This window comes from Desmodus rotundus, chromosome 7 (assembly GCF_022682495.2).
Source record: "Desmodus rotundus isolate HL8 chromosome 7, HLdesRot8A.1, whole genome shotgun sequence".
Lineage (NCBI taxonomy): Eukaryota > Metazoa > Chordata > Mammalia > Chiroptera > Phyllostomidae > Desmodus > Desmodus rotundus.
The window spans coordinates 94,513,022-94,527,525 of NC_071393.1; the positions used below are offsets into that span (position 1 = coordinate 94,513,022).

The 14,504-nt window shown below is 52.5% G+C and overlaps 1 protein-coding gene across 1 annotated transcript; it reads right to left on the reverse strand.

The window, feature by feature from the left end:
- Window positions 1-14: 14 nt before the first annotated feature.
- On the reverse strand, window positions 15-13,904 carry CILP (cartilage intermediate layer protein). Its single transcript, XM_024567742.4, has 9 exons — window positions 13,316-13,904; window positions 11,677-11,850; window positions 9,682-9,774; window positions 8,978-9,247; window positions 7,636-7,815; window positions 6,919-7,233; window positions 5,808-5,916; window positions 4,975-5,132; window positions 15-3,121 (listed from the first exon to the last, which is right to left on the reverse strand). Exons 2-9 carry the CDS (start codon window positions 11,765-11,767, stop codon window positions 753-755), a joined length of 3,585 nt encoding a protein of 1,194 aa, XP_024423510.2. The 5' UTR covers window positions 11,768-11,850; window positions 13,316-13,904; the 3' UTR covers window positions 15-752.
- Between the last annotated feature and the right edge of the window lie 600 nt (window positions 13,905-14,504).

Sequence of the window (14,504 nt, forward strand, 5' to 3'; positions counted from 1 at the left end):
CAGCGGTCTCAAAATCAAGTACAAAATGTGCATTTATTGACATCTGCTCTGGGCTGCACTGGGCTTCCAGTAAGAACAGAAACAAATGTAAAGGGAAGCATGCTAATCTAATGAGCAACCTGGAGCACTTGTGGATACAAGATGTTCTTTCCAGACGTGGTAGAGAACTATAATTACCCTGTATTCAGTAGCTTAACATTAAATGTGCACTAGAGTACCAGATTCAGCAAAGAAATAACTTATTTACATTTCAAGTAAAAATATGGGCGTTTATTCCTTTATTTCACCACCACTTACATGTATGAACATACATACTTACATGTATGAACTGAGACGAAGACCTTGCTTACGTGCTGTGGAGCAAGACCAGGAAGTACGCTTTATATTGGTTATTTGACCTTCAACATCAGATTATCATTATCATAAAGGTGGGCGAAACCATGCAAACAGAAAAGGAAGGGCATTGCCACTGACGGCACTAAATGAAGAACAAAGTCACAAAGTTTGCCAATGGCCGATTTCTGGTGTTCCGTGATTCTTTAAAAAAAAAGATCAAGGGGCTTTATTTTGCCATTTGGGGGTATGTGCCAATCATATCACGGGACGAAGTCAGTAAGTAAAGACATGAAGAAACAAAAACAAGCAAACTGCACCAGAACAGATGTGCTTAAATTAACCGAGTGGCAGCTTGTGCCTCAGTCTCACAACGGCTGTCACGAGAGGTGGGGGGAGAAGAGAAGTACCACAAAGACTTAGTTGTTCAGAGGCTGCTGAGCAACTCCAGGAAACCTCAGTGAGGCCACCCCTCCAGGCCGGCGCTGGCCACCCCTACTTGCCCGCTGCTGCCTCCTGGAGGGCACTCTTCCTCTGGCAGTGCTGAGGCCAGGGGACTGGACTGGGGTGCTTTGGAGGTACTGGAAGGCACTCTGGCGGCCCACCTGCCTCTCTATGCAGTTAAAGGTGAGGGCCACTCCCACATTGCTCTTCATGACTCTGGAGGAGCCATCGGATGTGCCATCAAAGCACCGGCCGAGCGCGATCTCCTTGGCTACACGAGGGTCCTGGTCAGTGACAGTGTAGATGCCATAGTTGTGGCCCAGAGGATCCAGGGGTGCCAGCATGGTGTATTCACTGGTGTCATTGTTGACTGCCAGGGGCAGGTGGTTGACCAGGTACTCATGCAGCATGGAGTTGACACTGGCTCGATGGCAGCTACCTTGGGGGATGATCTTCACTAGTGTGCGGTCCACACGTTCCTGGTCATAGAGCATCCCACTGCATTTGAACTCCAAACAAGCAGATGAGACATTGGACTGATCCCTGTCCCGTGTGCTTTTCACATCCCTGATTCCATACAGCTTCCCTACAGTCTGCCGGTGGGTGCCCCCCATGTTGCGGGACCGCACATTCACCTCCACTGGCCCCAAGATCTTCACCTTGATATAGCAGGCCCTGAACTCCATTGGCTTGGGCCACCATGCCAGGTAGTCTTCAGTCCAGCTCATGGGGTCATCCTCATTGAAGGGGACAGTGTTGTAGTCATACCGGTCCCCCTCGATCTGGTAGAACCGGAAGTGGGCTGCACTGGGCGGTGCCTCCTCACATGCCTGGAGGTTCTCAAAGGCATAGATGGGCCCATTGCTCTCCTCAGCTGAGTTGGGCCTCGGCTTGGCCATGCTAATCTGGAAAGCTGTCTTCTTAACCCGTGGGTCCTCGTGGTCTGTCCGACGGTACTTGAGCTTGTTGAGGTAGGGCTGAGGGACACCAATTGCATTTGGGTTGAATTTAGGAGAAGATGCCACTGCTTCCAGTTCTTCTCCTGACAGGCTTGCCAAGACATAGGCAGAGTAGGCATCAGGGAACCGGTCATCGCAGAAGGCAGGCAGACAGGCCCCGTTGGGGCCTGTGAGGACACTGTCGAAGCGGCCCCAGGCCCTGGGGTTGGATGAGAAGCCGGTCCTGGGCTCCAGGTTGATCACAGAGATGACGACTCCCTGGATCTGCTCGCTGGGCAAGAACCTCTCACTCCGGTAGGCCCTCACCTTGATAAAGCACCTCCTGCTTTCAGGGACATCGAGGTTAAAAAGCCTCCTCTCTCGGATCTCCATGTTGCCAACCAGAAAGGTTCTCTCTTCCCTTTTTCTCCGCCTTTGGTTTTCAAATTTGAAGTCACCTTCCTCTTCCCACAGCCCTGTGGCTGGGTTGAGTGACCAGAGTTTCATTGTGGGCACATGCTCTGGCATCTTGACCTGGGTCGAGTCAAGGTGAACCTTCACCTTGCCAACATTAAGTGGCTCGGAGGTGGCCTCGTTTCTGAAGTCCACCGAAAACATGCCGTACGTCCGAAGGGGGAAGGTGTCTCCTTCATCATCGATGAAGTTCAGGTCACTCTGAGCAGCTGTGGCTGTGGAAATATCGCGGGGATCCAGGAAAGTCACACTGGCCTTTACTTTTCCCATATAGGGCTCCCCGTTCTGCTTGTAGAAACTCTTGGATGGGATCTCCAGCTCAGCCACAGGGTCTTCACCCTGTACCTCCCCCAGGGGGATAATGTTGGTCTCCATGGCCTCCAAGGTGATGGGCTCTTTCCGCCGAAGCAATTTGATCTCATGGAACACCGCACTCCCCTTCTTGTTGAAGGGCAGCACTTTGGTGGTGTTGACAAACTTCTGCAGCCTGTCCACAAACGTGAGCACCAGCCTCTCAGTGTCCTGGGGCACGTGGAGGGTGAAAGTGCCCTTGTAGCCAGTCATGCTCACACGGTTGCTCCCCATGTACACGTGGCCAAAGCGCATGGGCTCCCCATTGTCGGCAGCACTGACGCGGCCCCGCACGATACTCCGCGTCTCTGTACACCGCTGGCAGTTACACTCCTTGGCCACCTTGGTGGGCAGCGTGTACCCGCTGCACTGGATCTCCCTCTCCTCTGTTTTGGAGATGCCACAGCAGTTCTCCACAGCATCCTGGCACCTGATCCCATTATCCTGCTGCCCTGCACAGGTCTTGACAGGGCAGCGGCCCACATCATAATAGAAGGAGTTGGTGTCATTCTGGAAGCAATCGTGGGGCAACCGGATGAGGTAGCTCTCAGGGATCGGGTTGCATGGAGTTTCATCAGGGCCTGTGGAGGGAAATGGTGTGGCTACTAAATGTCAGTTCGCCTCCCACACAAAGGGCACTTTAACCTCACCTCTGTGCACTGCGTTATGGTTTTCAGGTATTTGCATATCCATGATCCTGGTTCTCACCAAACTCCTCTGAGGAAGATGGAGCAGCCATCGCTAACCCCTTGGACCCAGGGAGAAACAGGGTTGGTTGCTGAGACCACCAGAGTAACGGCTCTTACTGAAGGCGTCCTGGAAACCTGTGAGTGTGTGTGGAGTTACCGCCCGCACCGGGAGTGCTACCGCACATGGCGGGCAGGGGCACTGCTGCCCTGAGACCTGCAAAGCCTGGCACTTTTCTGCATAAAGAATTTTTCTGTGTCCTGCGTGACGTTCACATATCCCACCAGACATTCATGTAGGTGGCAAATCTGGTTAAAATGATCACAGCCTAGATTTTTTTTACATGGCTTTACGATAACATTAAATTTTTCAAAAATGCAACTACCATAAAAGTCAAGTGAAGATTGTGCTTTGTTTAGCTTGGAAAAATACCAAGAATTGTGCCTTGTCTCAGAAAAAGTCACATACCTCCAACCTTACCCGAGGAATGTGAACCACCAAAATGACAGCCCGGCATCCATCAGTATCTGCAGCGGTCACGTTCACAGTGACCTAGTTCAAGTGCGCGTGTCTGCCCTCTTGGTTAGCATTCTCGTGCAACTATGCCAGAGCCCTTACATTTGGAAATACATACTATTTTGTATTAAAAGTATTTTCTTTTTATTTCTCCTTTATGGTATAGTTTGGGCTGTGTGCCTACATACTTGGCAATTGCATGTAGTTAACTTATTATCTATAAATTCAACTTCAGAATAGAAAAATATTTCTTAAATTTAAAGTGTTAAAAATGGAAAGTATTAAAAATAACTGGGACAAATGGGGAGCATTGGTGTCACGGGCTGGGACCACAGCTGACGGGGCTCCGCTGTTGCCAAGGCCCGACCGTCCCGTGTTTTGAGGTCTGTTGCTCAACTTTCTTGGAGTCTCTAAAATGTTCCAGAATCCTTCCAATAAATTTTCTCTTTCTCTGCCTTTTGTTTGGTTTTGTTTAGGCCAATTACTAGGCTATTGTCCTTCTCCCTCACTTTCCAAGGACAGGTTCCTGATTGGTTTTGGCCTCAAGTCTTCCCCCCACCAGCTCACTTCTCGAAGCCAGCTCTGATCAGGTCACCCTTTCCCGTATAGCCCCTCAGTTGCCCGCTTGTGGACCTGTGCTCACGCTGGCCCCGTGGCCTGGAACTCTCTCACCGCCATACTCACAGTCTCCCACCACTCCTTAAGGCTAGGGGTTTACAACTGTGACTGCAAATTAGAATCACCTGCGGGAGCTTTGAAACTGCGCGCACTCAGACCACATCCCAAGCCAATAAAATCAAACTCTCTGGGGGTAAGATCCAGGCATCAGTATTTTTTGAAACCAACCAGGTGATCCCACTGGGCAGCCAAAGCTAAGCACCACCATTTAAGCCCCAGCCGAAATATGACCACAGGTGGCTCCCTGAAGCAGCCACCTGTGGTCACTCCTACCTGGAGGGTCCCTGTCTCTCACCTACAGAGTCCACAGCCTCTTATCTCCTGTTTTAGCTGCATTGGTCTACCTTTACTTGTCTCTAATTTGCAATTCTTCGCCTCTCCTGAGGTGGCAGCTCCGTGAGAGTAGGATTGGGGGCTGTGACATCTTTGTGTCCCAGAGGACACAGCACCGCACACAGCACAGACACGCTGGGGTTTTTACTGCCCAGTTATGCCCACTGGAGTGCTCCCCAGTGCTTCAGTAGGGGCTCCCCACAGGCCCTGACAGGCTTACCTATGACAATCAGCTTGGCGACCTGAGATTTTGCGGCCCCAGCATCGCTCTGGGCTTTGCAGAAGTACTCTCCAGCCTGATCCCGCTGCAGGTTCTTCAGTGTTAGCTTGCTCTCATACTTGTAGAGGGAGGAATCCAGCAGCGTGTTGTTGTGGTACCTGCAAGGGACGGAGGTGTGCAGCCTGAGGGGGCCGTGCCAGGGGCAGTCAGCCAGAGAGACGGGTGTTGGATGGGTCCCTGCAGATGCCAACACCACCTTTGACGTAGCTCTTGCAAGGGCACTGACTAGCCTGGGAGTCAAGGGACTTGACTGAGTCTCAGCCCCCATCCAACTCACCAGCTGTGGATCCTGGGACAAATCATCTCACCTTACTTAGCTTCGGCTTCCTGCTCAATAAAATGGGAGCAGTGATTCCGAGCTGACATCACAGAATCGTGGGGAGGGTGAAACGAGACAATGGCTGTAAAATGTTGGTGAAGGGTAAAGGACTCACAGCCACTGGAGACTCTGCCCTTGTTTGCCTTTGTCAGGGAGGCAGGGCTGAGGACTCTTGTCCTGTGTTCTGAGGATACGCAAGTCAAGACCCAGAGGCCAGAGCTGTTCATTGTGGGCCCTGGTTTCGAGAGGACCACAGCAGGGCTTGCTGGTTGTCCTGGCGGCCTCGGCCCTGCTGGCCCCCACTTAAAAGTGCCAACTTCTGGGCTCTGCACTAGGGCCTTCCTTGTCACTTGATTCTGTTGGTTGGTGTTATGATTCATAGGACCAGACTGAATGCAAAAAAGCTCTGGTTGCCTAGAGGAGAATCGGGCAGCGTAGCTGGCAGGATGCTCACCAGAAGTACTTGTCTGGGCTGGGCTTCCCCGTGGCCTTACAGCACAGGGCCACGCTCTGCCCTGCTCTCCGTGCTTTTGTCACGGGGTTCTTCACGATGTAGGGAGTCTCTGGGACAGAAGAGGAGAAACGGTGTTTTGGGTTTTTCCTTTGTGACAGATTCTCCAGAGCCACAAGAGTTAAATTGTATGATTTCACATATACCCCACCCCACACCCCACCTGCCCCTCTCTAAAGGTCCTAATTAGGGTGCTGATTCAGAATAAAGTCCACCTCTTCTACCTCCTCAGCCTACGACCTGCTCCCATGGCCTGTCAAACAGCATCTAGGTGAAGCAATGGAGAAGGAAGGGGATCTTGCGCCAGCCAGGATTCCCAAGCGCTGCCATTGGGACAGAGTAAGCTGGACTAAATAGTGCAACATTCCTGTTCTGCTGCCTCCAGCAGAATTTTCTGGCCATTCTGTACCATTTCTGAAACCACCCCTCCCCCTAGCATCCTCTCTCTCTCTCTTTCTGACCTCCAAACCTCACGCTGTATTGTAATGACTATTTTATTTTATTTTTAAAAATCTTTTTCAAAAGATTTTATTTACTTATTTATTTTTAGAGAGAGAGGGAGGGAGGGAGGAAGAGAGGGAGAGAAACATCTATCGGTTGCCTCTTATACATGCCCTGACTGGGGACCGAACCTGCAACCCAGGCATGTACCCTGACCAGGAATCAAACCGATGATCTTTCGCTTTGTGGGCTGTTGCCCAACCAACTGAGTCACGCCAGTCAGGGATGTAATGACTATTTTAGATAAGGTGGCCCAGGGAAAACCCATTTGAGGGAGTATTCAGCAAGTGCAAAGGCCCTGAGGCAGCAGTGTGCATGTGTGTCTGAGGAACAGATAGGAGGACATTGTAGCTGGAGTAGAGTGACTCAGTAGGGGCAGACGGGAGGATAATGGAAGAAGAGAGCAAGAGAAGTAAGGGGGAGCAAATGATGTAGGACCTTGTGGGTCACGGTAAGGATTTTGAATTTTACTCTGAGCAAACCAGGAAACCAGCTCTTAGCACTGTAATCCCTTTATGTAAAAGTCCAGCCCTATCCCAGAGAACTTAAGTACCTGCCCTTGTGAACTCCGAGTTGATGGTGGTTGACTTCATGCTAGTCTTGGGCATGGTGAGCTTGATGGGAACAAACTTGGCCTTTGTGATCTTCAGGGTGGTTTTGCCATCTGGGCACAAGCCAGGAACTCGGAATCTCCCACTACTGTCCGTCCGGGTCAGTGGCTTAAGCGTCTTGGTCAGCAGGTAGACAGTGGCCCCTGCGGCTGGGGCACCCCCAGGGAGGGAGACAGCTCCATGCAGCACGAAGTCCTGGCACATGCAGGCATCACAGTCAGCATTCACCTGGCCCATGGGGCAGGTCAGGTCACAGGCTGCGGAAGACGGGGCCACATCAGGAAGGCTAATCTGGATTCTGGCCCTCCTTCAGCCACATTTCAGCCTGTGGACTCATATATGCTTCCCCTCCTCTGTAGGCCTTTGCTACCCTTTCTTGTTAGCCAGCATGACTAATTCCTGCCCATCCTTCAAGACTTAGCTCAGGATATCTCCTCTAGGAAGTCCTCTTTGATTCCCCTAAGCTATGATAATAGACCCTGCTCTGTGCTCCCAGCTTATCCTCTATATCCCTCCCTCAGAGCACATAATAGCTGCCCAGTTAATACTCGGTGACTGTATGAATGAATGAATCCATCTCAGTCTGCCCCTCTAACCTATTCTAGGCTGCTTCAGCCTCCGCCCCACACCGAGCCCAGTGCCAGGAGCGGGAGTCGTACCTATACAGGTCTCCTCCACACAGAGCCGGCCCTCCTCAGCGGCCTCACCACACAGTGACACTGTGTCTGCCAAGCAGGTGCGTGTTCGGGTCTGGACCCCAGTGTGACCACAGGCAGCAGAGCACTTGCTCCAGGGAGACCACGAGCTCCAGATGCGGTCTGTGTCTCGGCGCAAGGATCCTGCAAAGCAGAATCAGTAGACAGTCTGACTTCCCTCCTGAGGCGGCTGTGTCAGGAAATCTGACCCTGAGGCTGGTTTTTCTCAGACAGCAGGGCCTGTGTTTACATTGTAGATGTCACCAACATGTATATGTACTGCAATGATTTTTCCAACAGATGGAAGGCAAGCGTCTTGAGGGAAGGTTGTCTCTAATTTGCACAAAGACACCACATGGGCTCCAGGTGGAGGGACTCCTTGGCCAAGCACTGGGACTTTGATATGCTGTCCCAGGCTGTGCAGGGCTGGCACCATCTTCCCTCTCCACCAGTGTGGAAATGGCCATCAGGGCCTGGGACGTTAGTGATTCAGACATCAAGCCCCCTTCTGTCTACCCTCCTCGCCTCTGGTAAGAGGCCTGTGTGCAAGAATGGGGGCCTCAGCCCCTACTCTCCAGACAACTGTCACTGCTGCCTGGGCCTGCGGGGTCAGGCTGTGTGCACCGGCGGAACCCCAAGAGCAGTGAGCGGCTCTGTCTTATCCAGTGTGGCAGGGAAGATGTAAAGAGCAAAAACTTTTGGACTCTGCAAACACAGACATGGGTTCAAACCAAAGCTCTCCACTTGCTGCTGTGTAACTGTGAGAAGTTACCTAACCTCTCTGAACCTGGAGTGACTTGTCAAGATAGAGATTCCTCACAGGTCAATCGTAAGGTCTGAATGATGTAGATACCTACCTAGCACAGGGTCTGGCACACAGGAACTCAATGGAAACTAATACTTAGTGAACATTCCCCTGGGGAAAGCCCTCTGTATTCATTATCTTATTGAATCCTCATAAAGAACCCCTACGAAGATGGGCCGGCATTACCCCTGTTCTCCGTGGGAGAAACCTGAGGCTCAGAGAGCTTCAGAAGATCTGCCGAAGAAATGCAGTTCAGCTGGCAGGCCCAGGGCTGGGACCAAGCAGCACAGTTCCGGGGTCTGTGGTCTTCACCTCCGTGCCACATGCACCCAGTGAAATGGATTGAAGAAAGAGCACCCAGAAACACAGACCACAGTTGGGAAGATGACAGCTCTCATAACACTAATGGGTTGTTAATAGGGAGCCAAACCGCACATATGTGTGGTATCCAGAGTTCCCACGGCCAGAGGCATGTGGGGGGTGGGGACTGTTCAGGCTCACCTGGTGGGCAGAGGAAGCGCACAGTATAATTGGAGCAGTTCTGGCCGGGCCGCTGCTCCTTGTTGTGGCACCAGAAGCCCTCACGGGGATTACCATGGACCACCTGGCCAGTGCTGCCTGCAGGTATCCAGTCAGTGGTCCGAGCCTCCAGGTGCAGGGGTCGAGGGCACACACGGTCCCCATAGTAGAAGCGAATGGCATCCAGCCGCTCATAGTCACCCTGCCCACCTGGGTGGTCAATGTTGAACCACGTTGTCCACTCACCAGGACCTGAGAGATAGAGCCAGGTTGGGGCGGAGACAGGCCCTGGAGCCCCAGGTAAGCTCCAGCTCCCTTGGGCATCATCCGTGCTATCATTCATGCTTCCACCCAGGCCCCTCCATGGATCTCAGGGCCTGTCTCATCTGTCTCTCCAGCATGTGTCCAATCTCCTGCTCTTCTGCATGCATCCTCTCCATCCTCATCTCCCCCCTCCCTCCTCACCAGCCTATGCTCTTGCTCTGGCCCCGGCAAGTCCTATAGCATTCCCAAAACACATAAAGCAGCTTCATGATTCTGGAGTGTCCTAGTACTAGGTCACTCTGCCTGGACAAAAATGTAGCCCAAATGCTTCGTAAAAGTGGATTTGCATGCAACCCTGACATCGTGCCCAAGCTCAGTCAACACCCCCCTGGTGACCTCTCCCAGTTCCAGCCACAACTCACTCTCCAGGGGATTCAAAGGCTTGGCAAAGGTGTGGAGGGTCCTCCTCCCAGGTTGAACTCTTCTCACAGACTGGGTAAGCATCATCTGCCTCCCTGAGGGCCAGGAGGAGAAGTGAGAGACCAGAGATGTTAGTGACCAGGGCCCAGCAGCGTCCTGCTACTAGCCTCTCAAGACATAGGGAAGCAGTGTGATGTGGTGGATAGAGCATAAGCACAGGACATGTGTTCAAATCCCCACTCTGCCACTTACTGCCTGTGAACCCTCGTAAGAGCTTTATCCTTCCAAATCTGTTTCCCCATAAAATAGGGCTGCATTAATAATCACTACATCATAGGGCCCTTGGCATATTCAGGGCGGTAATGAGTGGAAAGGGAGCTGGCATGTAGTATATGCTCAACAAATGGTTGTTCCCTTTTTGCTCTTGTTCTAGAAATGGAACTTCAGATGATGTGGAGCAGCCAGTGGGCCGGAGCTCCTACATCAGGCTCTGGGCCTGTCCTCCCAGAACGGAGCCTTGCTTTCCTCGCCTGTAAGAGGGAGACATTAATTCCCACCTCACAGGGTGACCAGGCTGGCATGAGGAGTCCGGGAGGTCACCCAGGTGAACATCTCTAAAGTATACGAAGCTTGAGAGCATGAGACCCAGAGACTCTGCCGCTTCCTAACTGTGTGACCTTGGGACAGATACTTAACTCATCTGACCCCTGTTCCCTCGTCATACATTGAAGGCAATAATAGTTCCTGCCTCAGAGGACTGTGGGGATTAGATAAGCTCATTCATAAAATCCACTTAGAAAAAAGCCTAGCCCATAGTGCTTGCCGAATAAGTGTTAGCAACTCCTATTAGCTCATTGCCTGGGCAATAGATGTCCACTTCCCTTCCCTTGGCAAAGTTTGGCTTTGGGAGTCCACCCTCCCCCCAAAGGGTTTTTTTGACCTACTTGGGGTAGTAGTCCTCAATTTTCTGACCCCAGGACGGCGGGCCTGCCTGAGGAAGGGTGCAAGGCAGCTCCCAGCCCCATCCCACCTGATGCTGGGTTGGAGCTCCAGAATGGGAAGGGGTCAGGAGAGCAGAGGGCTGAAAAAGCTTTGAAAGGCAATGAACTCCCATGTGAGGAGCCAGATCAGAATTCTCCATCCTGTTTAATTGGGGTGATAGGAGTTCTTTTAATCAAATGATTCTGATTTCCCCTCGATGGTTAAATTTTAATCCTCCACCCAGGCAGCAGCTGTCGGGATGAAAAGAGCAAGGCAGGAAGTGGGCACACAGGGTTTGGCAAGACACCGGGTCAGCCTTTGTTCCTGCATCTGTGGTCGCAAAGCCTGCAGGGCGTGCAGCTTTGAAAGAAGGGTTTGGCAATTTCTTTTCCTTTACTTGAGTATGTGGTTAGAAACCAGGAGAGAAAGGGGAGATGGAGAGAGTATACAGGGTAGTTCTGGGAGCTCTGTTACTTAGAAGCCTTAGAGAGTCCATTAAGCAAATTCTACCTCTTCCTTTGAGAACTGTGTCACCAGAAGATGGGGTTAGAGGACAAGGAGACCAGAAGGGGTTCTAGTGTCTGTGAAATTTGGCTTCAGGGTCTAAATGAAATTGAGCTTTAGGCCAAAAGAATTTTCATGAAACTAAAACCAGATTGAACTCCAAACCTGCTTTTGAGAACTCAGTGATCCCTTGCGATTTCCTTTTGCTTTGGCTGCCAGGAGGCTCAGAGCTAAATTTATCATACAGGAGTGGGAACCCTCTTATCTTTTTTCCTCTCTCTAAGTGACAGCTCGTTCTTCTCATTTAAAAGATTCTGTCCTGTGAGTTTTAACATTGGGAACCAGCTCAAAGCCTTTGGGGAAACAAGCAGGACATACAATTTGAATACGTCTATAACCCAGTCTCAGATCTTGAGGCATATGCGTAGCTGAGTCCCAAAGCAGACACGACTTCACCATGTCTCACTATGTCAGGTTGGGGATTTGGGAGAGAGCAGATACTTAGCCTGTACCCAACACAGAGATGACCTTCAGGACCAGGAAGAAGAAGAACACCCAGGCCTTGGTTCCCACCATCTTCCCCCCAGGCCCTGTGGGGAACATGACAGAAGGTGGGTAAGGGTGCTTCACAGAGGCAGGTCGTCCCTGGAACGTGGTCCCCTAGGAAGCTTCTCAGATCCAATGACCTGCAAAGAAATAAGCCTGTCAGGCTCCACATTTCTGGGTCACCTTTTATGGCTTCAGCAGAATGATATCTTGACCTATCAAGGCGGAAGGGTGGACAGAAGGAAGTCTTGTAGAAGGTGACACCTGACGAAGTTGCAAAGGCAGGCAGCTGGGAGGGTGCAGAGGTTCAGAACCTGGGTGCAGATGAGGCAGACCTGGATTCACACCTTGGGCCCAGGTGCTAGGGCCCCACATCGAGATGGGGCACAAAGGAGAGTAAGTTCCTTGCCAGGGAGGAGGGGCCTGGGCTCACTCCCAATAACCTCTGGGTGACTCATTAATCACTTCCAAGGCCTGGGTATGGGGGCATGTTTTGCCACCCTTTTGTGGGGCTCACACCTTGCACAAAGGGGCTACATATTAAGTCTGTGAAGCCCCAACCCCAGCTTCCGTGGCCTCTCACAGGGCAGGCAAGCTGGAGGGCACAGAGGCTTCAGACATGCTACCTCCATGAACACATTCCCAGATGTGCACAGGCTACAGCTGGAACGCATTTCCGGCCTGCTTATGTGGGGTCTGGCAGGGGTTACACAGCCAGGATCCCACTGAAGGAAAACAGGGGGGTGCGCTGTGAGGCTCCAGGCTCCCCACTACCTGCTGGATGGGAAGAGGAAAGCAGCCTGGCAATGAGGACAGGGACCCGCGGCGCGTGGCCCGGGCTCCTGCTCATTCTTCTCTCTCCCCAGAGCTTTGGTCAACCCAGAATCTGACCAGTTCTTAGCGATTCAAAAGCGGTTCCCTTCAACCTCCAAAGTCCAGGATATGGTGGGAAGGGGGGAGATTTCTCCTTTCTGGAAAAAAGATTCGAAAGTACTTAGCTAACCCAGGGGAAGAATAAACCAATCTCATATTTTTGACCATCTAGCTCTAAGCCTGCTTCCCATCACCAGCTGTTTCTCAACCCAGGGAACAGAGGCACGGGTGTCCCCAAGGTCTCCAGCTCTTACATGTCTTACCCCAAGCTCCAGGCTCTGAGCGGGGAGCAGAGCGCTCCGTGGGCCTGGGTGGCATTCAGTCTCAGGCTGCTCTGGAACCGTCTGGGAGGCCAAGGTGGCCTGAGGCACCTTATGGAAAAACCATTTCCCATCTGGCAGCCCGCGGAAGTTTCCTCAGCATATGCTCTGCTGGTTAGGCTCCCCATCCTACTACAGTCCTCAGAACTCGCAGACCAAGCAGACCGGCTGGCCGCAGGAAAGAAGCAGGGCACCCAGAGGTACAAAGATCCTGGCTGGGGTCATTTGAGGGCCCCTGACCTCAGAGAGGGAATGGAGAGGACTTTGGGCCAATGGGGGAAGAGAGAGACCTCCAAAGTAGAAAAGGGGTTCTTCTCTAGGGGAGCTGAGGGGTGGTCAGGGGAGGGCAGGAATAGCTGAGCCGGACAGTGGGGTGCAGGGATGGGGTGAGGAGAAGGGGAGTGGGGCTCACCGTGTCCTGAGCAGGACTCCTCAGCTGGGGGGTCCAAGTCTTCGTCTCTTCAGCAGTCCAGCCTCTGGGCCTTATATAGCACAGCTGGTGGCTCAGGCTGTGGCAGTGCGCCACGGGAAGCGGCCGGGAAACCAGATCTGAGCATGAGGAAGCTCAGCCTCTCTCTCCCCTCCCCACATCCCAGGCAGCTCTCAGAGGCTAGGATTTCACTTCCAGATCCTTAGGGGGAGATGCCGCAGGGCCTGGTCACTGGCCAAGTGGACAGTGGCCTGGGGCTCCACAGGCCAGAGCAGAGCGCTGGGTGGGGAGCTGGGGTGGGCACTGGGAGCAGCCCTGGGAAGGGGCCAAGGGGAATTGTACATCTGGGCAGGATTTCATGGCTTTGCTTGCTGATCCCCCACATTCCCCTGGCTGTGGCCCACTCACACAGAGAAAGGACTTTGTTGGTTTTATCACATACTTCAAACTCTCTTAGACACACAGGCCACTTGACCTTTCAGCTGGGTGTGCCGGGTTGGAATTGGACAACCACTCAGCTTCTTGGGCCTCTGAGGTCGCACTCAAAGATCCTCAGAAGGAACAAGGAACAAAGGAATTGCAGGCACAGGATGTCACCTGGTGAGAACAGCTCTTCCCTGACCCTATCCCCTTCCGTCTGGGTGCCTGCCTGTCTGTGTGCATTAGACCCCCAGATCCCCTGCATGTGAACTCTGGGAGACCCTGTGCTGGTCTGGGAGCACATGTCTGACTCTGGATAAGGGTGCACATCAGCACGTGAACAGCCCACCTTACACAAAGGTGGCATGAGCAGCTGCCTGTACCTCAGGACTTCACCTGCCTCCCCCTCAGCATGAGTTTGCCTGTTGTCTCAGGCAATGGTTCTGCAATTTTAGCATTTGTCAGAATGCCTTGGAAGGCTTCTTAAAACACAGATTGCTGTGCCCCACCCCCAAAGTTTCTCATTCAGTAGGTCTGAGGTGAGGCCTGAGACTTTGCATTTCTAAAAGCACCCAGGTGTTATTGATGCTGCTGGGTCATGGGCCACACACAAGGAGAGAGTCCCTGCTGGTGGCAGAAGATGGGGAGGGGTATACACAAGCTGCCAGGGGCTGCCTCATGTTCCAGGCTCACCCAGCTTAGGCTGGGCTTCCTGCCTCATGTCTGGGCCTGGAGATAGAGGCCTGGCCCC